The 27,656-nt window shown below is 41.1% G+C and overlaps 3 protein-coding genes across 8 annotated transcripts; all 3 read right to left on the bottom strand.

Annotated features, from left to right (window-relative positions):
- Positions 1–681: 681 nt before the first annotated feature.
- dcaf15 (DDB1 and CUL4 associated factor 15) lies at positions 682–7,444 on the bottom strand. The gene is made up of 13 exons (XM_042426703.1): positions 7,248–7,444; positions 6,553–6,650; positions 5,823–5,961; positions 5,549–5,655; positions 5,276–5,421; positions 5,034–5,195; positions 3,948–4,568; positions 3,758–3,849; positions 2,698–2,820; positions 2,529–2,611; positions 2,328–2,432; positions 2,120–2,235; positions 682–1,511 (listed from the first exon to the last, which is right to left on the bottom strand). The coding sequence occupies exons 1-13, from the start codon at positions 7,341–7,343 to the stop codon at positions 1,456–1,458; spliced, it is 1,944 nt and encodes a 647-aa protein (XP_042282637.1). The 5' UTR covers positions 7,344–7,444; the 3' UTR covers positions 682–1,455.
- Positions 7,445–8,848: 1,404 nt separating this feature from the next.
- On the bottom strand, positions 8,849–16,906 carry LOC121886930 (KH-type splicing regulatory protein). Its single transcript, XM_042397349.1, has 18 exons — positions 16,592–16,906; positions 15,229–15,331; positions 15,095–15,148; positions 14,970–15,006; positions 14,815–14,873; positions 14,652–14,723; positions 14,494–14,551; positions 13,222–13,369; positions 12,882–12,980; positions 12,661–12,774; positions 12,378–12,480; positions 11,401–11,525; positions 10,960–11,259; positions 10,731–10,840; positions 10,535–10,623; positions 10,207–10,422; positions 9,750–9,958; positions 8,849–8,957 (listed from the first exon to the last, which is right to left on the bottom strand). Exons 1-18 carry the CDS (start codon positions 16,679–16,681, stop codon positions 8,949–8,951), a joined length of 1,995 nt encoding a protein of 664 aa, XP_042253283.1. The 5' UTR covers positions 16,682–16,906; the 3' UTR covers positions 8,849–8,948.
- A 1,360-nt stretch (positions 16,907–18,266) lies between these two features.
- slc25a23a (solute carrier family 25 member 23a) lies at positions 18,267–27,595 on the bottom strand. Of its 6 annotated transcripts, XM_042428353.1 has the most exons (12): positions 27,507–27,593; positions 26,420–26,701; positions 23,779–23,902; positions 23,536–23,623; positions 22,509–22,620; positions 22,063–22,221; positions 21,065–21,217; positions 20,349–20,462; positions 20,049–20,216; positions 19,817–19,964; positions 19,229–19,411; positions 18,267–18,786 (listed from the first exon to the last, which is right to left on the bottom strand). In XM_042428353.1, exons 2-12 carry the CDS (start codon positions 26,612–26,614, stop codon positions 18,776–18,778), a joined length of 1,455 nt encoding a protein of 484 aa, XP_042284287.1. In that variant the 5' UTR covers positions 26,615–26,701; positions 27,507–27,593; the 3' UTR covers positions 18,267–18,775. The 6 variants fall into 6 exon arrangements, with proteins under 6 accessions (XP_042284287.1, XP_042284284.1, XP_042284272.1 ...); XM_042428350.1 differs by having other exon boundaries at positions 18,267–19,411; positions 26,420–26,691; positions 27,507–27,595; XM_042428338.1 differs by having other exon boundaries at positions 18,267–19,411.
- Between the last annotated feature and the right edge of the window lie 61 nt (positions 27,596–27,656).

Raw genomic sequence — 27,656 nt, 5'->3', positions numbered from 1 at the left:
GTAGTGGGATGTCCTTCTTGCTAAGATGCCATCAAATGACTTTCAAAGAGCACTCATTGAAAATTTGGTGTATTTGCATTTATTGGTGAGAGCAGGAATCCAAATCTGACTTGAGTAAAATCAACTTCTAACTGAATGTCACTATTTCAAAAAAAAAAAAAAAGTGACTGAAGCTCGTGCTGCTGAACCTTTTATAAACGAGGTCCTCTTGATGTTACTCCCAAGACCCTTTGTACTTAAATCTGTGATCAACGTTTGTAGCTTTATTCTCACTGTTGACTAAAAGGATGTGATTGCTCTCTCAAAACTTGTGCAAGGTTTTCTTTCCTTTATGGGACTCTAGACACTGTTCTTACTCAACCACATCACCCACAGCAGACGCTCCCAACATGTTCTGGCTTGTGCATACTGTGTATCTACCATTTGCAACCAAAGGCTTATTATTATTTTCTGTTTTATCTGAACGTTTAGAAGCAAGTGATTGACAATAAAGCAAAAAATGAGAGGAAAGTCTGGGGAAAAAAAGATCAATATAGGGTGTTTTCCTATCCTGTTAATCATCTCGCCCTCCCTCAGAATCATCTTATGGCTTCTTGTGGGGGGTCAGGTTGGGAACCACCGACCTTCACTGCAGGTTAGATTCTTTATTTGTCCAGTTCTTAACACACGAGACGCACAACAAATCTTTTGAACATTTATTTTGACAAAATATCCTAAATGAACATAGTCTTACTTCCATGCCAGTAAACATACAGCGCGATGTCAACCAGCGAAGCGGGTGACTCCCAACAACCTTCTAACCGCCACGACAGGTTTAAAAGAAGTTGTTGAGCGATGCGGTACTGCGGTTCACTTCGTCTCACTTTGATAAATACTGCAGCCTTATGAAATCGACACAGCTAGACCCAACTGGTCCAGATCAGGTGAGGAAACGACTTGTTCAGAAGCAGCTGAGTCTGTCAACTTAACATTAAACATGCACACACTCATACATACACACACTTATTCTCTGGATGAAATCACCTTTTGGACGTCACGCAGGTGCAGGTCTGTATACACACACACACACAAAAAAAAAAACACTCGCACAACATCAGTACGCCTTTATGTATAAAAACAAAATGTAAAAATGAAATCTCCATTCAGTCCAGCTCTTGGTTTTGGTGCTTGCAATAATACAGTACATTACAAAAAAAAAAAACCTGTAAAATTAAACACAGATCACCTATAAATCTTCATCTTTACAGTATTACATCTTGAGCCATCTTTGTTCTGTTTTAATTTGACACGTGTTTGAACTACATGTTACCAAAGTGTAGTCGATCAAACGTGTGCGGTTTTACCCATGTTGAGGTCGAGCTCCATACTGAAGATGAGGCCATGTCAACGTGTGTGTGTACGTGTGTGTGTGTGTGTTTGTGTTTGTGTTTCTGTTGCTTTGGTGCGCTTCCTTCTTCACAATACAATCCAGGTGCATCGGTCACTATCTGCCAACACTTGAAGGGATGAGCCTACAGGTGAGAAGATGAGTGAGAATTCAATTAGAAGAACATCAGTACTGCTCAAATTGATGAAATTCATGGCCTCCAGCAAACATACCCAATGCCAGCAACCTAACCAGCGCTATTATAAAATACCTCTGATACAAATTTATCTGCAGTAATGCAAAGAATGGACTTTTCTCACAGTGGAAGTTTTTCAGTTGTCAAAATAAATTAATTATCGATGCGTTCAGTTTAGGTATTCTAGTAGATGCATGTTAAGTATGTACATACTGACTAGCAAAGAAATATCAAGGCTATACAGCAGGTCTTATTCGAGTCTGTATTTGATAAAAAATGTTATTTAATGTTTGAATTTGATAACATTTGTGTGTGCAGCAGAGCAAAAAGTGCTGGTAACTGACTTTTTTGGTTCCGACTAATTTTAAATCCAGTTTTAAATAGAGATAGTCCTCTTACAGAGCTGAAACGTGAAAAGTCAAAGGCAGTTTGATCTAATCCAGAGTTGTATATGTCCTCACCCAGGTTATATCCTGGATGAATCAGGCAAACATCGACAACATTTTGTGACACTATTGAGTCTGTGTTGGATTATCTACTATGTGCTCATGACTCACCTTTGTGTAAAGCTTCGTTGGTCATGCGATTGATGTAGCGGGAGCTGCTCTCAGGAACGAGCCACTTCATCACCGTGTTCACACAGCACTTCCTGTAAGAACTCCACACGCTCCCGCTGACGGAGAGACAAAGAGTGTTGCCTTTAACTGAACTAAACACAGCTTAACAAGAAACAGAGACAGAAATGAGTGTGTGTTAACTCCTCACCTGGTCTGACCCTTTACCTCCGTAAGGTCACCGACGCCCACAGTGCAACACGCACCTGTGTTTAGGTCCCAGCTAACCTGCAGGTTGGAATGGTAGGTGTTTGGCCTAGAAACAAAAAAAGATGAAAACAAAGTTAGTGAGGGTAGAAAACTGAGACGATAATCCAAAGGAAGTGGCTACAGCAGAGAGGAGGACAAGTACCTGCAGTGCTCCTCATCCGAGGTGGAGAAGGCCAGTAACAGCAGACCGATGTTGATCATCACAGTGTTGGTCTCTGGACACACCTGATACACATCAAACACACATTAGTTCCAGGTCAAATAAAAAAAAAAAAACTTCCTTCTTTGTGTGTTTGTGTGTGTGTATTGACCTCTAATATCACAACATCATAGTCACTGAAGGAGCAGAACTGTGGGGCCCAGGCAGCATCGCTCCTAATCACCTCATTGATAAGATACTCAAAGTCCAGAGTCAACTGCTCCACACACACACTCTGAAAGAGAAAAAAAACACTTCTTATTAATAGTTACTAAAAGTAAAAACACAAACCCTCACTATTTATACATTTCTTCTTTTTTTCTTACTTCACTTTTACAGGTTTGGTGACTGAGTGTACATGCTTTGTTTACTGTCAAAACTTAAATTGGAACATTGAGAGTAATTAAGTAATCACAATCTGAATGCAGGCTCAGGTAAAGTAATTACAGACATGCAATTATTGAAAATGGTGTTTTGATTTCCAGGTGACAGTGCAGATTGTTTCTTTAGACTAGTGATTAACATTAAAAGCAGTCATTCCTAGATCAGTGCTGGTACAGAACTCCTGAAGCAGCAGCCAAGCATTGGCGCAAATTAAACATAAAAAAGTTTCAGAGCAGCAATTATATATTAGATGTTAGACATTTTTCACAACAGTTTTGCAGATACATAAACAGTAATAATGAAAACGCAACGCTCTCAATGAACCCCTGCAGCACACGCATTGTAACCAGCAGAAATTCAGACTGGGCCGTCTCTGATTCTGTCTGATTAATAGCTCCTAAACTGTTATGGGCAGCCAATAATCTGCGTAAGGCGGGTCCACACAAGAGATGTTTCAGCTGTGTGTTGCCGTCATCCGTTACACTCATGTTTGACGGAACAGATATGCTTCTATTTTAAGCAATACAGCTGTCTACACTGACTGTGTATCGGCTCCTGTTCCACTCGTGTTATAATCCTGTAACCGCAACGTGAATGTGATATTTTTACACTTCAAGTCTATTTTCTTCTGTTTTGCACGCGTAAGTACAGTGACTGTTTGTCTTTGAGCGCTGCAAAGACCTATACTCAATACTGTGCCTGAATGCCTCCTGTGTCGACACGGACGGAGGCCTGAAGCCGCTGCTGCTTATCTGCTAACGTGCTGCTATTTCCAGCCTGTCACACACCTGTCCGTTGTGTGGCTCGGTGACCAGCTGCAGGTTCCGTCCTTTAAGATCAGTGACTGTGAAGGGTAGCTGAACTTTATCGTCTTCATAACCTAGAGATAAAAATTAAAGGGAAAAATGCCAGTCAGCCGCTTCAAACTTGACCTGTTGAAACTTTTTATTCTTTCAAATCTCTGTCTCTTTCTCTCACCTGCTGCACCTCCTGTGTTCTGCTCTGCTGCCCCTGGCTGTTGGAGGCGATAGTGCAGGCATGAGTAGTTGACATATCCAGGCTCGCTGGGGCCGATCTCCTGGGATGTGGACGGAGTCGAAGGGGACGAAGGCGATGATGAGGACGAGGAGGAGGCGGGAGACATCACTTGTTCAGAGCAGGGCGGCAAACTGTGGCTCCCACCTGATGTTGATGTTTGGGGTAAACTAGTCCGTCTTTCCTCCTCCCTCCTCTCTCTACCATCCTGCTCCTCTCTCCGAGTCTCTACGTTTATCACTTTGTCTACTGGAGTCTGCGCTGCCTCTTTTTCAACAGCATCAGCGGTTCTCCTCTCTACCTGGCCTTCTTTTTCTCTCCCTGCTCCTCCCTGGGCTCGCCTGAAGAGGTCAGCTGCAAACTCCCGTGCTCGCGCGGCTGCTTGTGACTGACTAGGAGATGAGGGTAACGGAGCGGGCCTGCTAGGTGGCGGCCGGCTGTCGGGAGATCCCTGAGGTAGTGAGGAAGAAGAGGCTGACGAGGTGGGGGAGAAGGATGCGGAGGTTTGACCTGACAGAGCTGCTCTCTTTGTGTAGAGAATCTGCGACGACTGACCCTGCTTACCTGCAAGAAACATACAAACAGAGAGAATTGCAATACAAGCTGATGCTGAAATAAGACCACAGAACATCACCCTGATGATGGGACAATCTCACAGATGTGGAGATGAGAGTGAGCATCATGAATATCAATTGTCCATTTTATCATGAGCAGTGTGACAACTAATTTGGCGTATGGGACATATCACAAAGCCAAACACACTGACTAGAATGACACAGTTTTTTGTCCTGTGTTCAACCTCCTCCCAACAGTGTTACTTCCTCCTGATGATAGCCCAATCCAAACCTTTTCCTCTACCCTACAACATGTGTTGTGTGCTTTTTCCAGAGATGGAGGCACTGCAAGAGCTCATTATCGATTCTAACTTTCGCTGATCTTAACTCTATTTTGTGTGATCTGATCACAGGCAAAGAAACAGACAAGGACATAAGAGGAATGTGCTGATACTGCTATTCGTATGCGTGTTACCTTGGCAGAGTGAGATGCCGCAAGCCACCAGAGAGTAGCTAGTGTTCAATAGGATGACCTGGTCCTTCTTCAGTTGGAAAGCTGGCTGGAAAGTTGGAAATGGGTACACCACCTGGTACCTGCTGTTGAGCACATAGCCATGCTCCAGACACTCACCACTCCCTGTGGAGAGACCGAGATGATGGATGAGACAGAGCGACGGAGGCAGTGAGGTTGGTAGAGGAGTGCATTTGTGTGTTTACCTGTGCGTATGGTTGTGGCTGAGGGAACTGGGCAGCAGACAGAGCAAGGTTTAGGAGGAGGCATAGAGGCGATGGTGATGTAGATGTCTCTGTTGTTCTCATCACTCATCATCAAGTTCATCAGAACGGAGTTTGAACTGCGTGTACTGGCAGGTTGAACCACACATGCACACAAAATTACTTATCATTACCTACACACTGCAATAACATATTTCTAGCTGAACAGTAATCAACTCCACATGGCTGTTGATCGATATGTTTGTTGTTTCTTACTTGAAGCCAAAGATGACAATTTTGGAGTGGTCATTTGGCCACTCACACACGGTAAGGTACAGGTCACTGTAGATTTCTTCGCCTGCAAATAGTCGTACATGATGGACCTAAAGGGAAGACGCAATATGAGACAAAAAGACAAGATATCCATCCATTCAGTTTATTTCTCTAAGATAAAAACTGCATGAGAAGCCTTGCCAGTTATAATCCCACACAGGCCATATAAAGACAATGGTGCCATTTCCAGGTAGTAAATAAGTATCCACTCCTTTACCTGTTTGAGTCTACTGTGCAGGTTGAACTCCCACCAATACAGATGGTAAGTATAGAAAGAGAAGTCATCATCTTCTCCACAGTCGCTGGTGTAGGACAGAACGTAGCGGCCACATTTGGTGAAGCCAAGAAAGATATGTCTGGAACCAAGAAGGCGATGCATCATTGTAATAAATGCCTCACTGAATAATATTACATATGATTAATTCTAAGCGTGAATGTAATGGTCACTAGCAGGTAGAGAAGCACTGATCCGCTGGATCAGTATTGATGTGCATGATGTGACAGCTTCAAGTTAAATAAAGTTTTTTAGTTGATGTCATTATAAAATTCAGTGTTTCCACTATCAATGACATTCATTCAGTGATAGCGGGCTGCTGACTCTGTGATTTTGTGATGTAGCAATCATGTTGTCTTGCATAAAAATGGTCCCAATGAGCTCCACACAATGAAGTATGCACATTTAAATTTGGGCTACATTGATTTTGGATCTGTACTTTGCATCAGCAAAGACCCTGATATACTGAAATGTGTGTAAGGGAAAGGAAATGTTGGATTACTGCATCCCTACTGGCAATTTTAACAACACCAATAATGTTGACTCACACACCACAGACCATTTGGTTTGAAAAGCTCTCTGTGTGCTTAACGAATAGTATTTCAGTCTACTTTATTAGATAATGTGCTTAATGACAAATCCAGTTAGTAAAAACACACACACACTCACTGACCCTGCTCTCAGGAACTCTTCGCTGACAATGTTCTTTAATGGGACACACACTCGAGGTGGGAGCTTCCTGAACAGGCGCTGAGAAAACTGTCCTGACAGCTGCAGAAAAGGCAAGAGAGACACATACACGGTGGAACATGAAGCATAGAAAAATGTGTAGAATACATAACATTTGCAGTATTACTGCAACAGCTTTTATCATTGGTGAGGCTTCTGGATACACACTACATAAGACATCACCCGAGGACACTCACAGTAGACCGGTTGTCTGTGGAGTAAATTAAAAATATAAACTGAGGTTGTATTTGTAAGCTGTTTAAGACCTACTGTAGGTCTCTGCTGCGTTAGCAAAAGCTAACGCCGAATGAGCTTAATGTGAAGGGTGTTTACGATTGGCTTTAATGGTTAGCATGCTAACACCGTCCGGATGTCTACTAGCATATTAGCAAACCAAACTAAGCGAGACACATGCCGAGAGACATCGCTACAAAGCAGGAAAAACTTAATGTTTCCATACTTTGTAGCATTAGCTAATTAGCCACCTGCCTGACTGCCATTAGCTTTTAGTTAGCAGCCGAGCTAGTTAGCAGCTAGCCTCAGAGGCTCCAGAAACAAGGAGCCTTGCACTGAAGAAGCTGTCTCTGAAGCCATCTGTTCATGTTTTCTGTTACACATCTTGTAGACTGTTATGCCTACCTTCCCACGCATGAGAAGCTTCACGACATGGTCTTTGTGTTTTCTCTGAGCTTTGTGTTTGCTATCGTCCTTTTCTGATTTCGAGCTGGGCGCCATCTCCCACTGAACGGTTCTCTCCCGTTGCTCTCAAAGCCGTCCTGATTGGTCCGCAGGCGGCATGAGACCGCCTCATGAGCCGGTGGATACACCCAGCAAAACCAAAACAAAAGGTGACACGACAGAGGGGACATCCTGCAGGAAACCACCACAAAACATCCAAGGATGTGGCTCATATATACACTCACCGGCAACTTCTTTAGAAACAGCTGTGAAATCTAATGCAACCCAATACAACAGCTCTGCCATAAAATTTATACATTTTCAGTTTTTGTTGACATTGTCAAAGATGATAATTCTACTGGAGTGTATTATACTGAATGGTGTTCCTAAAATTTTGTCCACTCCTTTAACATACATGAGGGGGGCAAAATATTAGGAACACCATACCTTATTATGGACTCCGGTTCACCACCACTCACTACAACCTCAATAATAAACTTAAACAATAATAAACACCTTTCTGACAATGTCAACAAAAACTGAAAACGTATAAGCTTTTTAAATAAAAATTAATGGCAGAGCTGTTGTATTGGATTGTATTTGATTGAACAGGTGTACCTAATAAAGTGGTTGTGAGTGTATAGAGTCACTTCCAGCATTAGAAATAAAAAGTGGAATCCGCCAAACAAGAAGTTTTATCTGATGTAACTTTAGTTTAACATGAGGAACAAACTCTCAAACACAATGCTTGTGATGACCACACAAGAAACGGGTAGATTTGAATGTTTTTATTTTTAAGTATTTAAAAACAAGCTGTAAAAAAATAACATAAAAAATACAATGACAGAACCTATGGGAAAAAAAAAGTCCTCCAACAACAAAGTTGTAGAAATAATCAGGGGACACACACACGCGCGCACGCACACACACACACAAAATACATACTGTAGGACAGACAGTGCCTTTTTACAGCCAACTTACACACATTTTTCTGTTCAGTAGCATACACTGTATACAGACACACACCCTCCCTTAAAGAAAATAATTACAATGAATAAAATTAAAAATAAGAAATCATGACTGCAGGGAGAAATACACCTGCAACTTAAACACTGGGAATGTTTAAAAAAAAAAAAAAAAAAAAAAAAAAAAAAAAAGGGTTTAAAAAGTACCAAGAACAAGAAAAAAAGACCAATATTTTGCTTTTGTTCTTACAAACATAATTTCTGGATATATTCAAAATACTGCACTGTTTTTACCCTCAGCAAACTGAAGGAGGAAAACTACTTAAATGTGAGTCATTGTGGAGATGCTGTTATGCTAGCTTGCAAGCAAAGATGCTCATTATTTCACATTTTTTAAAAAAGTATCAGATTTATTACAAGGTGTAGGTGAGGGGAAGGGGCAAACTGAATAGTAACCCAAGTAGTTATTTAGTGCTTTGTCCAATGCATGAGCAAAATGTGTTCCCTTTTTCCTTTCTTCAATTTTGACTTTAAAAAACACACAAGTAGACGGTTGAAATAGAAAATGTCAGAGTGGATGAGTGAACCACGGTCTTGCATTGTTAAAGCCAAAATGGAAATTTTTTGACAAGGGGGGGAAAAAAAAAAAGAAAGTCCAGAAAGCCATCATAACCGTCCAACGGACCAAAACACTTCTTTACTGGGCCTGAAATGAGAAATCACAGACAAAATGTAACTTAGTCATTGCTTCGTAAAGAAAAGTGACAATTCTCTCACTATGGTGAGGGTGACGTTTACAAATACATGCATAGTTCCATGCAGGATCTATTTTTTACCTTTATTTATTCAGGGGAGTTTCTCTGAGTGTAATGCTCTCTTTTTCAGGAACGCCCTGATCACATTAACACAGTAACACATTCATACCTGGAAGCTGCCCAGTAAAACCACAGTCTGACCTGCCGGCCACTGAGTGGCTCCACTGGAGCAGTTGGGGTTAAGGGTCTTGCAAGCTCGCTTCTCTAACCTTTACGCCACCACTGCCTATCTATAATTAATACCTGCTAAATGGTGGGAAAGTTTGTCTTTTGTGGAAAGGCTCACAATTTGAAACAAAACTTGAATGCATTTTGTTTCTTGTTCTCAAACTTTGAACCTGTTAAACAAAGTTTAGCTCTAAAAGTGAACCAGTAACATCAAACCACAACCAAACAAACTTCTAACTGAACATAAAGTGTTATTCATTTATTTGTCCACTGCATGGCATGTTATCTTACATTTTTATTTTAGTGGAATCCCTGTTATTTCTATGTGGTAACACCATAAAGATGTCACTAAAATTAAGTAAATTAAAATGAAGACAAAAATTGTAAGTGAGCAAGTTCAAATTGAAATCTGTCTGGAGAAATATTTCTATAAACAATTTTCACCAGTGAATTGTTGTAGCTGGCAGCTTGGCAGGTGAGCAACAAAGTTAATTTTGGACACGTGCATGTGGTACCTGTTGTCCCTGCTGTGGAGCAGCTGCCTGTCCAGGCGCCTGCCCTCCCTGTCCGTAGTAGGCGGCCTGCTGTCTGTAGTACTCAGCCCAGGCTGCGCTGTAATCCTGCTGGCCTCCGGCTGCAGATCCTCCAGCTGCTGCGGCTGCTGCTGCTGCTGCTGTGGCTGCTGCTGCACCTGGAGCAGCTGCTGCCCCTCCAGCAGGCTGGGCTGAAAAAGCACCACACAAACATACCTTTTACCTCACTTCATTTTGCAGACTACTACTGTCATCTGGGTAAAAGATTATGTAGGTTTAAATGTGATTTTGATATATTTCACTGCTTAGTATATGTTTTAATCTGTGATGTCAAAATGTTGACACTAAGTTCACGCTTCCAGACAGAGCCTTGTAATTCAAAGCTCACAATTTATCCAAATACATTCTGACAAAAATGGGTGTCCAAGGTCCCACTTACTCATGCCCATCTTCTTGTAGTATTCCTCCCAAGCCTTGGTGTAGTCTGGCTGGCCCCCAGAAGTCTGTGCTGCTTGGCTCTGGTCTCCTGGTGCTGCTGCTGCAGGGGCTCCTGGAGTCTGGGCTGCCATGGCACCGCCTGGCTGCTGGCCGTAGTATTGTGCATAGTAGGCTGCCCATGCTGCGTTCGGGTCTGCTGCTGCTGCCGCCGCCTTACCTGATGATAGGAGGGGGAAAAATTAGTACAATGAATAAATTAAGAAATTGATTTTTAGACCTTAAATTTACAAAAAATTGAAGTGAGTGCACAAAATAAGAAAGGTACTCACTGGGGTCATGTTGTCCTGGGGCTTGCCACTGCTGGTAGGTGTTCCCCCAACCCTGAGGACAGAATTGGGGACCACCGGGCGCAGCTCCACTAAAGAAGGAGAGGACAGCCTAAGTGCTTGTTTATATAAAGACGTCTCCTCTGAAGGACAATTGACAATTCTTGCATTCAAGTGTTTTATTGTGGGTTGTACTTACTGGGGAGCACCACCAGGAGGCCCTGCATTATAAGGGTTGGGATTATAGGGACCCATGGGACCACCGGGGCCTCCTGGACCAGGACCACCACCCACCGGACACAAGGGACCCTGGCAAAAAAAAAAAAAATATATTTTTTTTTTTCCCCAATCACTGATATGTAGGAGGTGAAGCCAATATATGACGGACAGTGTGGACCTTCTCTCCTCCATGTGTCACTTGAATGTACCTCAATCTTTTCTTCTATGAGCTGCTTTGCATGATCAATTTGTTGTGGGGACCCTCGGATGGTGAACAGCTTGAAGTTCGGGTCACCGTTTGGCGGGGGCTGACGGGATATCTCCACAAACGCGCCGGTCTGTTGGTTAATGGACTTGACATTCTCCCCTCCTCTGCCGATTACGAGCCCACATTTGTGAGCAGGAATGGAGAAGGTCATCTCTCCTCCCGGAGGACCCCAGTTCCCCTGGCCTCTACCCCGTCCTCGCCCACCTGGTGGCATCCCTGCACCAGGAGGACCTGGGGGGCCCTTGGGAGGAAACACATCTCACATCAGGTTAAAGTGTTCAATAGCAAAGCCTTGTTTCTGTGCTCTGTTATCACCGCAGGTGCTTCAACAAGGTCAACACTTAAAAGAAATCAAATGTCTGCCCCTTCAGTCTGTACCTACCCCCTGTCCACCCTCCTCTCGGGCGCGGATACTCTGTAGTAGGTCAGTGATGATCGAGGCGGCGTGCTGACACTGGTCTGGTGGACCCATAATATGGGCAATTTTATCAGGACCTGTACCATCATCTGCAAGGAAAAACAAAAAGACATGTTGTGGTGGGAATGTACAGAGACAAAGAACAAAAATCAAAACAATGAAAGCAGAGGGAGAGAAGTATTTCCATCCAGAACAGTCCAACTGAACAATATGGAGTCTCTGTAATCTTCACAGTGAAGAAAAGACTTCAGGAAGTTAGTGTTTCTGGCCAAGAAATAGTGTGACACAGTAAAACCATGTGTCATTTTACGTTCTATATTACATGTTATGTTTTACAGCTTTTTGTACATGTTAAACATTTGAGATATAACATGTTAAACAGAGCTAGACTAGCTGTTTTCCCGTTTCATGTCTTAATGCTGAGCATCATATTAAATTGTACATGAGAGCAGTATCAATCTTCTCACCTAACTCTTGTCAAGAAAGCAAATAAGCATATTTCCAAAAATGTTGAACTATTGCTTTTAGTGTCCTGATACAGAAACATGTTTATATCTCGTCAATATCTTAGCGACAGCAATTTTAACTGGGTGTAGATGGAAAAGACTTTGGAATGACCGCAAAAAGAAATAGCTACAATAAGCAAAATACAAGGAGAAAAAAAAAACCTATAAATATAAAATGACTTCTGACAACTAAAATGGTAGAAATGGCTTTCTTTTGGACAAAAACAGCTTTAGTAGGTTTGAGCTTTGCTGAGATTTAGCCTTAAAACAGTCTCTTTATTTTACTATAAAGTCATGACAGTAAAAACATTTTATTTAAACTGGATAATACATTATTATTCTCATCCTTACATAAAACACTACTTGGCAATCCAAGAGGATAACAGAGATGTAATTTCATTCATGAAATGTGATATATGATGCAGTTCAGCGCACCTGGTTTAAACTGTATCTTCACTCCAGCGTCGCTCTGGATCTTCTTGATCATCTCCCCATTTCGGCCAATCACGACTCCCACAGAGTGGCGGGGCACAGCTATCTGTAGAATTACACAACATATCTGAGAACTGCTCAAAAGCCTTTGAGTGTCTCCTTTTAATTAGAACGATGGTAAACATGAATTAATCTACAGTCACTCAAGTGTGTCCTTTTAATGTGATTTCAAACTCTGCTGTGGTCTGGTGAGAAAACAGCAGCAGCAGCTTCTCAGATTACTCACATCAATGCCTCCTCCTCCCCCTCCACCACCCATCCTTGGTCCATATTCGTTCCTGTCTCCAAAACCAGCGTGATCCCTTTCTCGTAGAATCTCATTGACCATCTCCTTTGCTTGCTACAAAAAGCAAACACACGGGACAACACGATGAGTTGAAGAGAGTCAACAGGAGCAAAAACATTTCCCACCAACACTAAACCATCTCCAGTGAGCTTAAAGAGTACCTGCACTTTGTAGGGGTCTCCAATGATGCGTAGCGGCTTGTCTATGTTGGGTGGCTGGGATCCATCTTGAATAAGAATCATTTTGACTCCAGCTCGCTCCTACAACATTTCAGAAGTATTACACACACACACACACACACAAACCAGATGAACCTTATCTCTCCATAATCAAGTAAACCTGTTCACTCATTGCACTGCACTTTTCTAATCGGTGATACTGGAAATCAGCGTATAACTTTTTCTTTCTAATAATTAGTTTATTTCTAACATTTGTGCAGTACAAATAGTCCGAATGGAATAAAACAAAAGTGATCATTACAGTTCCATGAAGGAGGCTCACCTGCAGCTGTTTGATGGTCTCTCCTCCTTTGCCTATAATAAGGCCGGCCTTGCCAGCAGGGATGATCATCTCCTGCATGGAACCTGCCTGCCCGTTGGTCGACTCATGACCCCTCGACACTATGTCATCTATGAGTGCCTTGGCTCTCCTGGAAGCAAATTCAATTGAAAGAATGATGATGATGATGGCATAAAATCAATTTATTTAATGGGTCGCACAATTCTGTCTAATTGCAGGCAGTGTGAAAAGCTCCATCTGCACCTACAGTGTGCCACAGCAGCTCCAGCAGCTGCAGAGTTTTGGACAGACAAAGCTTTTAACAAATTTGTAAATAAAAAAAACTTTATAGATATCTTGGGTAGCTTGAACTGCTGTGATCAATTTCTCCCTAAATAATATGCATAGTTGAGAGGTGACTACAAACATTTCAGTGGTTGCTGACTTTTTTTTGTCCAACAAGCTTGTTTGCTGTCCACGTGGACATCGCTCATGCAAGTTATTTATGTTGGTCACAGTCCAAATTAAAAAAAAGAGGTAGAAAGAGGAAGAATGGACCATAACAGACCTCAAATTAATTCAAGGAATAGTTATTGACTGATGACCTCTGCCTAGCTTAGCTCAATTCATTGATTTCTAAATGATAAAGGAGCATCTCCTTTCAAAAGCAGGGAAATACACTTTGCCTGAAGCTGAGGATGTAGCTCTTTGCATTCATTAACCAAGCTTCGACAAATTTCAACAATCATTCTTAGAAGTTAAACCAAATCCTACCGTTTCATTTTGTTTGTGTGGTTGCATGTGTTATGCCATCAGGTAAGCCTCTCAAGCTGTTTAACACGACTGATTTCCACCAATCACATGCTTAAGATTATAGTAAGGACCATAGCTGGTATTTAACTTTGCAGAGGACGATTTGTACACAGCCTGAGGGGAAGTGCTGCACCAATGGTGCAAGTCGTTGCCATTGCACAAGATAGCAGGAAATGGTTATAAAATTTTAAATAGTCTCATATCTTTATCTAAAAAACTAATCTCGGATCAATAAATTATTTTGTTAAAATATAGAAACATGTAGTGGGATTAGGCCAACCATCATTCTCTTGAGAAGTTTAATCGTGTTATTTCTCCCCATTCGTGCAGAGCTGCTACTTGATCTCATAGGCGTCCATGAACAAAAACTCAGCAGAAACAAAACTTCGTTGTTGAGAGTTGAGTTGCACTGAAAATTGAAAAATACGTTGTTTTAAAAAATGAATGTGAACACCAACTTACTCTATGGCATCTGGTGACCCTGTCAGAGAAACACTTCTTTCTGGAAGACCGGCGCTGTCTGTGAATTCATATGAAAATATTCATCAAACCAAGAGCAGCTGGAAAAAATCTTTTATACTTTGTTGATTTAGCAAATCTGGGGTTAGCATGCAGCTCACCGTGCGCAATCTGGACCTTGCAGCCAGAATCCTGTTGTATTTTGTTGATCTGTTCACCTCCTCGGCCGATGACTTCAGGGACAAAGACATTTAAATTTTAGTTTGCACACGTGTGACGCAGCGACGCAGGAATGGTTTAGGAAATGTACGTGCATGTACTCACTGAGACCGACCATGCCATCAGGCACTCTGTACTCTTCTGTCATTGTGGAGGGCCTGACACTGCAGACAGGTAATAAAAAAAAATGATATACAAAAAGGATTCTCATCGCTAAGCTCTAAAAGTATTTATGTAAAAGAAACACTGAAAACCTGTACCTCTGTTGAGACAGGGCAGCCAGCTGTGCTCCAATAGCTGTAACAGAAGGAAAAAACTGGTGAGTGGCTGGAAACTGAGCCGAGTGAGTGTTTACAATAGGATCAATGTGTGTATTTGAACGTACACAATGCAGAATCTCTTTCACTCTGTGATGCAACCTTCTTGGCATCTGGTTCATCTAAAGACCGAAGAAAAAGTGAGTCTTACAATGTGGACAAACAAATTCAGACAACGTGCGTGTTTGTGCAGATTTTCAACCTGCTTCTTCCAGGGATCGTTTCTGTGCGGCGAACGGATAGCTCTCAGCTCCTCCGTTGTTGCTCACTAGGGGAACTCCGTCACCACCGATTTTAGCTGCGATCTGGGAAGAGGATGAGAAGGACAACGGGTGAAACCAGAGGTGTTTGCAATACAACCTAAAATAGAAATGAACTTTCAAGGTCGCAAGTTTTGGTGGGAGTATCTCAACATCACCATTAGGAGTAGGTGACCTTTTTTAAAATCATATTCACTTTGTATAATTGTGATTTCATATAAGTTCTTCGGGGTTATAAAAGTAGGTATTTATCAGGCAGCGATGAGTTGAGTTAGCTGTATTGAGTTAGATTACGTGAATTGAGCTTCACCCGTACAATGAGCTACAAGTAAGGTTATGTCTGTCTCCTCTGCATCAGTTTGGACCTTTCCTTATTTTTAATATGTCTCGCAGATCAATTTGTAAATGAACTCCACAATACTAAATCGATAAAAGCACAATGTTATTTCTAACAATTCTGATCCAACCATGATACCAACAGTGCACTCACAGCACTTTGATTTATCAACTGACACAATATTAATCTTCAACAATTTTGATAATTGATTAATTACTGAAGTCATTTATCAAGCAAAAATGCAGCTCCTCAAATGTAACATTTTGCAGTTCTTCTGCGTTATATCACTGGCTTTTTTTTTTTTTTTTTAAATCAATTTCCTGACATTTTATAAGCTAAATAATTAATCAAAAACATAAATAATTGTTGATAATCGCAGCCCTAACCTTCATAACTATTGAAACTAATGTAATGTAGCTTCATAGTCTTACCACTGACCATGCAACACTAAGCCAATGGAGACTGACATTTACAGACCAGTTTTCAAAATACAGTTCATAACTTATATTTTATAGCTAGTTATCAATAAAATACTACTAAAGCCAGCTGAGCTTACTCAGCGAGTCATAATGTCATTAAAACGATTGTTACAGCCTTTGCAAAACCAAAGTTATACAACGGCTAGGATCAAACTTCACGTTGGGTAAACCGTTAACTGGCTACCTTTAGCATTAGTAGCTAGTCCGTTTAATTTAACCCGAGGATCCCGGTGGCGACAGATCGTTTTATTTACACAAAGGTTTGACCTACATTGCTGCCGCTGCTCAGTTCACCCCGTCAAACCTTTTTTTCCATCTGATCCCTCAACCCGGCGAGGTTGTTAAGACAAATGAATGGCGAGTGCTATGAGCTAGCTCGCTAGCTCGTTAACTACAGCTAACGTCACGGGTAATTAAGCTAGCCGCGGTTCTCCCAGCAGCTAACTCGCTCGCCGGCTGTCTTCTCTGGCCGCCGAGCACTTGAATTACCTGTCTGGCTCGTTCTACTGCATCTGCGAAAGCGTCTTTTTTCATCCCAGCGCCGACTCCGTTAGTCGGCAGAGCGCCGTATTCAGACATGCTGCTCTCAGGGCGCAGATTGACACACAGGGGGGGCAGGCTGGATGGCTGTGGCCGGGTCGGGCTGCGCGGAAGCGGGAAGGCTAAACAAGAGCTTACGGAGGACACCAATGTGAGTGAGATTGCTTACCACGCCGGCAAACTTCCCTGCTTAAAATAACCAATCAATGCATCTTCACCCCCAGGGTCTCTTCTTCTTCTTCCTGGGCCTTTCGAGGGTTGACGTTCAACGTTTTAAGGGGAACATAGCGCCGTCTGCTGGTCTGGAGTGTAGATCGGAAACCGACCGACTGGCATTTACTGTTCATAGCTGACAACTTGCATGAAAACAATTTGAGTCTTTAACAATTGCGGTGGCAAAACCGAACTTGCACACGTATTAAAGGCAGCAGATAATCATGCATCATGCACCATGCATCTTCATCTCTGCTGCACCACGCTTGTGCACAGATCATAGACTCTTAAAGCAGCCTTAAAAACCTTTTTATTTTCATCTTAAGTCTTGTTATTTTCTTGATGTTATATGTTGTATGTTTTAACGCTGTAGCACTTTGAGATTCACTGCGGATGAAAAAGCAGTACAAATTAAATACATTATTATTATTATCTGAGTCACTATATTACACTTCACTACATTTATTTTTAATAATAATATAGGCCTATTTATTCCTACAAGGCAAGGTCATGTGACTTATTTTCAGAGAGATTATTCATGGGGTTTTGTTCACATATACAGAAATAAAGACTTTTCTCTTTTTGGCTACGTATAACCCATGCCAGTTAAATTGTTTTTACTTAAAGATTCCCTCCAGACATGTTTATTGTTGTGTATAAAATACTTTACTTTGAATTATAATGTATGTCTGATATGGTTTCTCCACAAAAAAACTTCAATTATCTTGTTAAAATCCTTAAAACAACATCTCCTCCTTCTCCCTCATTAAACAAATCCAGAATCTATGAATATGCAAATATTTTTTATTTAAGAAATTTAACTGCTGGACACAAGATGTCTCCTCCTTCACTGTAAAGTTCATTCTCAGTGTTTGTACACTGGAGGCTTCAAGTTTCCACATCACAATTGTGTAAGATGAATATTAGACCAGGATTGGCTCCAAACTAGTTGTGATGTCACAAATCATGCTCATAGGCCCATCTCTTAAAATCAGATTTCGACTGAGTACAGAGAAACTTTCCACTTTCAGTAGATGAATGTGAAAATAAACTCTGCACATACATCATTCTGCACAGAGAGGCTCAAACATCCAACTGAAGTGACAAGAAGGAAAACACATTTTTGTGTGGAGTGGGACTTTAATTTACCAGATCATACCTTATTTCCTTTATTGTCATTCATTCTAGATAACTGATGACTATATATTGTTAATGCATTATTTTTATGTGGTTTTTTTTTGTTCGTTATTCATTTCTTATTGGAAACTTTATTCTTTGCATATGTTGAATTGTATGTAAGAATATGATGAAGAATATGAATATGATTAGTATTAGAAGTGATTTAATTTGGCTGTCAGGTCTTCAGAAAGCTACCATTTCTTAACATTTGTAAAATAAAATGGAAACTTCCTCAGAAAAAAGCACAGTTGCATTTATTTAGCAAAAGTTACAACATACATGCATTTATTGGCAAAATCCATAATAAATAATGAAACATCAAAAATGTTCACTGGCATTAAATCTCATTTCTTATTGTTTCATGATACAGATCAAGTGAACTCTTTACCATAGTGTTAAACATGTACATTGTGCACATACAGTTAATGAAAAGGCTACATTTCACTGGACCCTGTAGTGTTTTTATAAACGGAACACAAATACAACTCTCGGCAAAGAACACAATGAGCCTTTTGCAAGAGAGGTTATGAATCCTCTGTGCGTCTGGACATGGCTTTGGCAGCCTGTATAAATATAATGTCCTTTGGTGTGCTATACTCAGTAGTAATCCTTCCAGGAAAGACAGGGTTGAGTGTCTCTTACTTTTTTCACCATCCACCATTTCAGTCATTATCCAAGAGCTAAGGTCATCAATTATCTGTTACTTAGAGAACAGGAAATTGGATCAGTCCTCTATCTTCTCTACATTTCACCTGTGAGGGAAAAAAGTCATATAATTCTCTCGCATCAGGAATGTAACATGACTTCCAAGTATGCTTTCACCTTTTACCTGTTGCTTCTCAGGCAAGTTCATGCGAGTCTGTGCAATCTGTGCAAATAAATGCTGTAGCAGGAGACTAGTTGGTTAGCTTTCACACAAATGTCAACTGTCGGCATGCGTTGTAATGCAATATATCACATGTGAAACTCTGCCAGGTCAGGTGAGGTCATCCAAATGTGAGGCTTTCACAAGAACTTTTTCTCTTTTACCTCCATGGTTTATTGTCCATCCCATCATCCTCGTCCATGTTTTCATCCACAGTCGAGGCCCATTTCCTCATGCACTGCCAACAGATCTGTGCGTGCTTGTATATGAAAGCCAAACAAAACCATCCAACCTTTTTTGCTACCCTTTCCCTCTCTCTCCCCTCCTACCGTCAACGTCCACTCCTAGCATTATCCTTGTGTATTCATAGGCAACGTAGGACACGCTGACAGCGGGGATGACTTTCAGCAAGTTGGGGGAAATTCCTCGATAAAGTCCGGCCACGCCCTCCTTGGTCACAATGTTGCGAACCAAGGCCAACATGGACGGCCTAGGGGCTCCCTTCACTGAAGCTGAGTGGAGACACAAGAGATGAGCACCGGTAATAAGTAATCCAGATATCCATCTAGATAGTTTCCCTCATTGTCTTATTGTCACTGGTGGTTTTGCCTTTTTTTTAGCTCATTAAAATGTGGTAAACAATCTGGCATTTGATGTATTTTGATGTTATGAAGCGGAAATATCTGGCATTACATTACCGCTGACTATTTTCCTAAGAATGTACAATAAAGTAATCTTAACTCAATGTCCAGTAGCTTTTTCTGAGATTTCTACTACAATCTCACATTCAAATTCATTTACACTGTATTGACAATTTGGAACACCGGATTTTTGCTACTTTTACAGCCCTCTTCACCAACATCATTTTGATAATGACCCATCTGTATCCATGTTTCCATGAGCACATATATTCTGACCTTGCGCTTGCATTCGGGTGCGGATCAGTGCCAGGGGGTAACTTGCCAGCTGTCCACAGGTGCTAGAGATGGCACCGCAGCCAACCAGCACCATGACCCCTGGGTCAGCTAAACCTCTGTTCCTGTTCAGCCAAGAAAACTTCAGACTCTAGGGGAACAGAGGGAGTGAGATAAAAGTAAGCACAGAGGAGATGTGTGCTGTGAGAGCTGTGTACTCCCATGTCCCTCTAACCTCGTAGACAGCCAGGTCGATGCCAGCGTAAGGGACAATACCCAACAGGTTGGGTACATAACCCTTGTAGAAGGCTGCAACCCCTTCCCTCTGTAGGATCTGCTTGGCGCAGTCTGCTATTCCTGTGTATTGGCCCGTTTTTCTTAGTGTAAGACGGGTCTTCAACACCTGCAGGGAAAACAAAGATAAGAGAAGAAGGAACAGAAACAGAAAAGTCAGTCAGTTCACTGGTAATGCAAACCAAGTGTGATTTCTTGATGCTATATGAATATTTTTATGTATGTTTTACCCTGATATTACCTCCATTGGGTAGATGGCTGTCTGAGCTATCGCCCCAGCCAAAGATCCGGCAACAAACCTCTCATGAATCCTCAAAGTTTTTGATTCATTATTGCCACGCATCACATGCTTGATCTATGCAGAGTTAATAGAGCAAAGGAAATAAAGTAAACATAATTCAAGAAAGTTGTAATCATAGACAAATGATAATGAGCATTAGATGAGGAGATACCACTCTCATGTCTATATGGTAAATATGAAGCTAAAACCAGCATTAGCTTTGCACAAAAAACAAAGTATAAAAAAGTATAAGGTATGTAAAGTATAAAAATGTAAAAAAAAATAAATAAATAAATAAAAAAAGTGGTTTTATGAAGGGGATGTGTGTCTGACTTTTTCTTGGCTGGGTGGCCTGTAACTTCCTGACATCTTCTCTGGTTGCCTGGAAACCTCACCGTGACAGCAAGACTCCAGGAAGTCACTGCTCCCAGCCAAGAAATAGTCCCAACACACACACAACACAGACATGAGAGCGGTATCAATCTTCTCGTCTAACTCTCAACAAGAAATAAGTATATTTCCCAAAATCTTGAACTAAAATGAAAATGAGAGATCATTATAAACTCCTGAAAAAAGAGGTAGAAGAAGAGAGAATAATTATGGGAAAGATCAAAGACAGATGGATGTTTAGAGGTGCAGAAAAAAAACAATGAGGGAAGGTCTCAAGTCTACTCCACCTTTTCATAAGCTGTAAACTTGATAGCAGTCTCAGGGGCGATTTTAATAACATTCATTCCATTGCCCCTCCACAACGACTGCAGTCCTCCCTCTTTCACCATGTACTTAAAACCGCTCACCACGTTCCCTTTAAAAGTGGAGGAACCATGAACCTGGGAGACCAAACAAGAAAGTCATCACTTTGTGTGAAGCTGTAATAGCTGGCAAGTGGCTGACTGAAAGTTCATCTCAAGGCTATCTGCCACAAATTATAGGCCCTGTTCACACCTGGCTGCAAAATGCATCTTGGGTAATCTGATCACAAGTAGGACTGTGATGATAACCGCATTACTGTAATACCACGGTCATGTGATGCCTACCGCGGGTAGGCTAAGACCACATTCAGAGGTGGTTTGGGCCGCATATGGCTACATTCTTTTAGCAATGTGAACGCAAATGTGTCCGGGGTCACACTGAAGGACCACCTACTCAAATGACACCCTCTGCATAAGTGGAAGTACGTACTCATTCACATGCCAATGGCGTCAATTTAACAAGAGGAAGCGACAACAGGCAAAATGGATTCTTGTGGATGGAGAACTAACAAAACAAGCTGTCTGATTTCCATTTGGGCCGAAGAGTTTTGATTTTGCTGGCGTGCCAAGGTCTTTGCAAACTTCTTTTAATTTCTGGCAGACAAGGCACGGGAAGTGCATTGCTGCCTCATGCCAGCTAAAAATAACACAGCATTTGGTCTTTGCAAACAGAAATGATGTATGTGTTTATTTGCATATAGAGCGAGGAAGTGAGATCCGATCACAAGTGGTCACTTGAGACGCATGTGGAGACGCATTCTAATGCCAGATGTGAACTGACGTACTTAGAGCTGTCCACCTGTGATCGGTGGTGTAAACAGGGCCATAAGTGAACAGAAAACTTTTAGACATAAGCAGCGACTCATTAATGATGACTAGGTTCAGGCTGATCTGATCTGAGATCACAACTGGTCTTGACTGACCTGCCGAAACACTTTGAGGCGGTCTAAGGGGGCAGTTCCAGTCCGAGATACAGATCCAGCAATGGCTCCGGCCATCAGCTGCCGCCACACTAAGCCAGATTTCTTCTCCTCCTCTGAGAATTCATCTGGGATTGTCAGTTGCTCACCAATGTCCAACATCTACTGAAGCCATGGTGATCGGTATGGGGTTAATAAAGGGGAGAGAGGAAGAAAGAAAGAGTTGGAACATCAAAAAGGTTTCACACAAATCAAACCCAAGAGGCCAAATCTCTCTTAAAATTTTGACTTTCTTGTTAGAACAGTATATAATTAACTTACCCAAATGTTATCATCACATTTTGCGTTTTTTTGTTTATTATGTACAATTGGAAAAAGACCAACCTATCCAACCATGTTGTTGTTTAGAGACACACAATGCTGTCCTTCTTCAAGGTGTGTGACCTCACCATTGAACGTTTCCAGTAGCGCGCCACATCCTCCATGTTAGTGAGGGACTTAAACAGGAAGTAGTCACGCCACTCATTCCAGTCAATGGTCATGGTACCGTCCTTGTCCATACTGAGGGACAAACATATAAACAAGAAACAAAAAAGTAGAATCATTCATCTGTAACTTTATTGTTCAAGGTTAGACAAGGTAGGGATTAATACTTTTATCGTGTTTAGAAATGGCAAGAAGTCCTTCAGTGCCTTAAGCAGTACAACAACGCATGACAAGACGATTCTTGGTAAACCACAATCTAACCCAACAGAGGAACTGAATGTGCAAAACAAGTTAATTTTAAGACACAAAAGTAGGACATGCAGCACACACTCTTAAGTAAAAGGACACAAATTGACCTCTAAACAGTGAAACACTGATGTATAATATCAAGATACAAAGCTCAGATGTACGATGTTTACACAGCCATCTAAACTCATTGAATATCAAAATCTTTGGATTAGCAGAGGTGTTAATTTCCAACTTGTAAAAACCAACTCAAAACACAGAAAGACCAGTTTGAGAGGGAAACTTTATAAACTTTTCTACAAGTGGATTTGTCTCCAAGACAGAAAAATGATGGAATGTTGGTGCCTTTGTTGTAACTGTGCTGCATAGTAAAGCTTCTCATTTACTGATAGAAATTTGGATTTTGAACATCAGCTTTTGGCTGTTAGTACAAACTGGATTTTACATAGTGTGCAAGCTGTTTGAAGCCAGGTCGTAAACCTGGAAGGTGAGACTCATTTGTTGTTGTTTGTAAAGTCTAAAAAAAGATTGAAAATATCAGCTTCAATGTTATGAAACCAGCTGACAGCCAAAGTGTAAATACAGGACAGTAATAGAGATTCATATTTATTAATGTTGAGAGTTGTTAACATCCAAGCCAGGTTTTAATACTCTGTGGATGTTCAGATCTTCAGATAATTCACTTCAATTTACTTCAGATGCTAATATGATGTGATATAAGATATTGACAAATTGATAACAGACCTTTGCAAAATCCTGGTGGCAGCTTCGAGGCTGATGTTCACACCGATGGTGTGTAGAGAGTGCTGGATCTCTGCTGCATCAATATGACCTGCAAATATCCACCCACAGTAAGAGAAAGAAAAATGAGAATATGGGGAAAATCTCAATCTGAACACTTTGAAGTAATAATTTTATTTCAATTATTATTATTATTATTATTATTATCATTATTGTTTCAAGTGTGTTCTGTAGGCTGCTACAGACCATCGTTGTTCCTGTCCAGGCTGCGAAACATAAGTTTGAGCTGTTTTTCATGTGTGCGAAGATACTGGGTGAACTCCTCTAAGTCCAGTACTCCATCCTGGTTGGTGTCCCCTTCCTCCACTAACTGAAAGCAGAGACAGCCAGGGCAATTAAAAAAAAACACAAACGTCTATTATATATCTATGTATATATATGTATTTGGTATTGTCCAAAAAAAGTTACAATCTGTCAGAAGGAAGGTTGTAAACTGCAACAAGTCTGAAACTCAAATACGCCTGTATCGTACTGTTCAGAGAGCTGCTAAACCCTTCTTTCTTACTGGTGGCGGGACAAATGATTAGTTTTAGTCTATCCACACCAGAAACATTATACAGTATATAGATGAACATATCATGTTGCTGGTAGTTAAAGTAAGACAGTCTATGAATAATTCTGGTCAACGGCCTGAGTTTGTTCCAGTCTATCAGTGCAAATACAACAGAGGTGACCCAGAGAGCTGTGAAATATCACAAGATCAACATTACAGAGTCAAGGTTTGCAGTCTTTAAATACACCTCTACCTTGCTATCTGTTGGACAAATAATGCTAAAGCATGTTGTGTAGTTGAGGAATGAACCACATAAAAAAGTTTTAAAAAATTCTTTGATTAGTAAAACTATATTTCAAACTTGCTATTTCACTTTACACTGTTCCTAGTAATTAAATAATCTAAGTAGCTATCAGAAATAAAATGCTCATTGACCATCCAGCTGGTAACTGCATTTATAGCAATATAAGAATTGATTTTAAAGATTGTGTTTAGTGAATACAGTGTAAACACTTGATAGTATTTTAAATGCACAATGAAGATATATGTTATATGTTATATTACAGTTTACTTGTTACACACAATGTCCATCATGTCTCTGAATTAAAACTGCATTATCCTTCACCAAACCCTGAATCCATATGTAAGATTGGCTAAGAGCGGACTTGGATCAACCGCACCGAATGCCAATCTCAATGATCAGACTTTAAAAACAGAAGTTTTCATCTATGATCCAGGGACATTACAAAACTACAGACTATTACATGGAGTTAAAGAACAAACAAACTAGACTTAATGAGAATTAAAATAAAGACATAACCAATAAGAAATGATACAAGGGAAAAAGTCGACCAATTGGACAATGATCTATACGTGAAAAGAGATCAGGTGTCGGACCGAGAGAAAGGTTACCATTCTCATCTTACAAAGTCCTACTCCTTGTACCAAAATAGACGAGCATATTTCTCTTTACATACACTCACACACAGGGAAGAGAGAGGCAGAGAGCAGGACGGAAGAAAGTGACGGCGAGCCTACTGAGTGACCCACACACCTTCTGCGACAACAAACAGTCACAGACAGACCGTGAGGAGACAGACTGTGTATACACAATAAAGTGAGGATGTTGATATACTTGGATGACGCTGTTGCACAAACACTAACATGGCAGATCAGAAGGATCAAGAGGGTTTTACATGATGAAAAACTGGAAGGATCTCATAGGCCCTAAGTGGATTTTTGATGAGGAGAGGAGAGGAGAGTGCTCTGTTTTATTAATAGAGGAGGAAATCCCTGAAAACACTCCCTCTCTCTCTGTCTCTCTCTCTCACACACACACACACCCTCACGTGGGCACGGAGAGAGGTCAAACCATAGGATGACTGCGAACATGCCAGTTCTAGTTGAATTATAAGCAAGAAAAACAACTGAGGTATGTTACAGAAGCACAACCTCTGCCCTGTCCTCTCCTCAATTATACAATACTCACCAAACACAAAGACCAGCCCTGGTGAGTAATCTAACACGCCTCGACAAACCAAAGTGGAGACTCGATGACGGATCTCGGTTGATATATTTTCACTTTAGCTGCAGTCTATTGCAGAGATGCTGGTCCAGCTAGGAGACCACCTGCTTGAATGTACATACGGATCTTTAACAGAGCGGCTCATCTGACTGGTGATGCTGACACCAGATTTTTGTAACTGATTGTGTGTCTTCAAAGTATTTACTGGTTTTCATATTTGTCTACAATAAATAATAAAGACACGAAAAGCTAAATAAAACAGAAAACATTAAGAAAAACAAACAGAAAGAAAGAAAAAAGGTAATTAATTAGTTCATCGTACTGTCATACACTAACTACTAATGTCTTTATTACTGTATCAAGCCCCGCATCTTCTGGAATATCTGTAAAGAAACTGTTTTAAAACACATAAGGGAGGATTTATTGGTTGACTGACTGATTTATTTATGCTTCATAATCACTGACTCATTCACAGTTGTGGCTATCAGCTGCTAGTAATGTCCAATCTTGTTCATACAGGTGTACAGCGCAGCATTATAATCTAACACTTCTCATCATGACTCAGCTGATAGCAGCTGAAAGCTCTCTAAGCAGAATCTTCATTGCTGCTGAGATTTTTTTCCTCTAAATGTAGCTGTAACCCTTTACTAAGCTTCCAAATGCCTTCATGTGAACTACTGTGTTTATTTAATGTGGTATGATATATGTATATATACAGTATGCAGCACCCACACCCTCATACATGCCACAACACGGCATCCCAGAAAACAATCAGGTGTGTGTGTGTGTGTGTGTGATATCTGCCTTACCCTCTCCAAGGAGGCTCTGGAGAGCCCTCGGCCTGCCAGTCCCGTCCGCAGTTCAAGGATGTCGATGCGTCCATCTTTGTTGAGGTCCAGCTCATCAAACAGCTCAGCCCAGCGCTTCTCTCTCTCCCGGTCCGAACCAGTAGATCCGCTGTCCTGGCAGTGCGCCCAGGGGAACTGAATCCTTTGGGGTCCCATCGCTGGTGCCAGTCAGCTGACGAGAGGCAGGGGCATCAACTCAATCACCACAGCCTGACACAGGACTGTCCTTACATCTATGAAGGCCTCAAACATACATTAAATGCATGACTTTTCAAAAAGTAGGCATCTTAGAGGAAAAATATAATCGATCTAACCCAAATTTGTGTGGTACATTTACTTAGACCAGTGGTTCACCCAACAAAGGGTCACAAGATGATTCTGGGGTCATAAACAGGAGAATAACATCAAATGTCTTTCCTCTAATCTTTGCTTTCTGTCTCTAGTGGACACTTTTATATGTTCAGGACTCTAAAATGTATTCAGGTGAACTGATCTCAACTGGTAGACTTATGCAACATGAGGGGTCACAAGTGAACATAGCTTGTCTTCGAGGGGTCACAGGTCAAGAGGAAAACAGGTTAAGCACTGGTTTAGACTGGTTTTAGTTTAATGTATTATATAATGTCCCTGTTATTTTGGGGGGCATAAATATACATTTTTAAAAACATTATCCAGCAAGGATAATAATAAGTCTGCTTCAAAAGGTCAGTATCGGCTAATTATAGCTGCTATTACTGTGTCCATGCAGCTATTGAGCAATGATTGTTTTCATTTATATAGCGTTTGTCAAATTGGCAAAAAACCAATTATTCTGGGGAGTAGAGCAATAACTTATGTTTGGCAAAATGATTGGTTGTTACTGACTTTATATTGATATATATTGATCCATTCTAGCTCGTGCAGTCTGACGCAGGTTGAGCCTCATATAGACATATCAGATCATTTAGCTTCCATTTACATTCCTGACCACGTTTAACTTGATGCTCACACTGCTACGGACACTGTTACGGTCTAATAATAAAACCTACGAGACCATTTTGTGACTCACTCGCTGTTTATCTCCAGACCGAACCGCCGCCCATACTGAGATGCAGAGGATCAAGACTCAAGAGGAACCAAAAAGTCCGGAGCTCTGGAGCTCAGTGAGTCCTGAAACCCAAAATCTGACAGCAAACAAGCAGCTCTGTCTGGATTCAGC

Source organism: Thunnus maccoyii, chromosome 2, assembly GCF_910596095.1.
Source record: "Thunnus maccoyii chromosome 2, fThuMac1.1, whole genome shotgun sequence".
Classification (NCBI taxonomy): Eukaryota; Metazoa; Chordata; class Actinopteri; order Scombriformes; family Scombridae; genus Thunnus; species Thunnus maccoyii.
The sequence above is the reverse complement of the archived record's forward strand: the minus strand, read 5'-3'. Positions and strand labels throughout refer to the sequence as shown.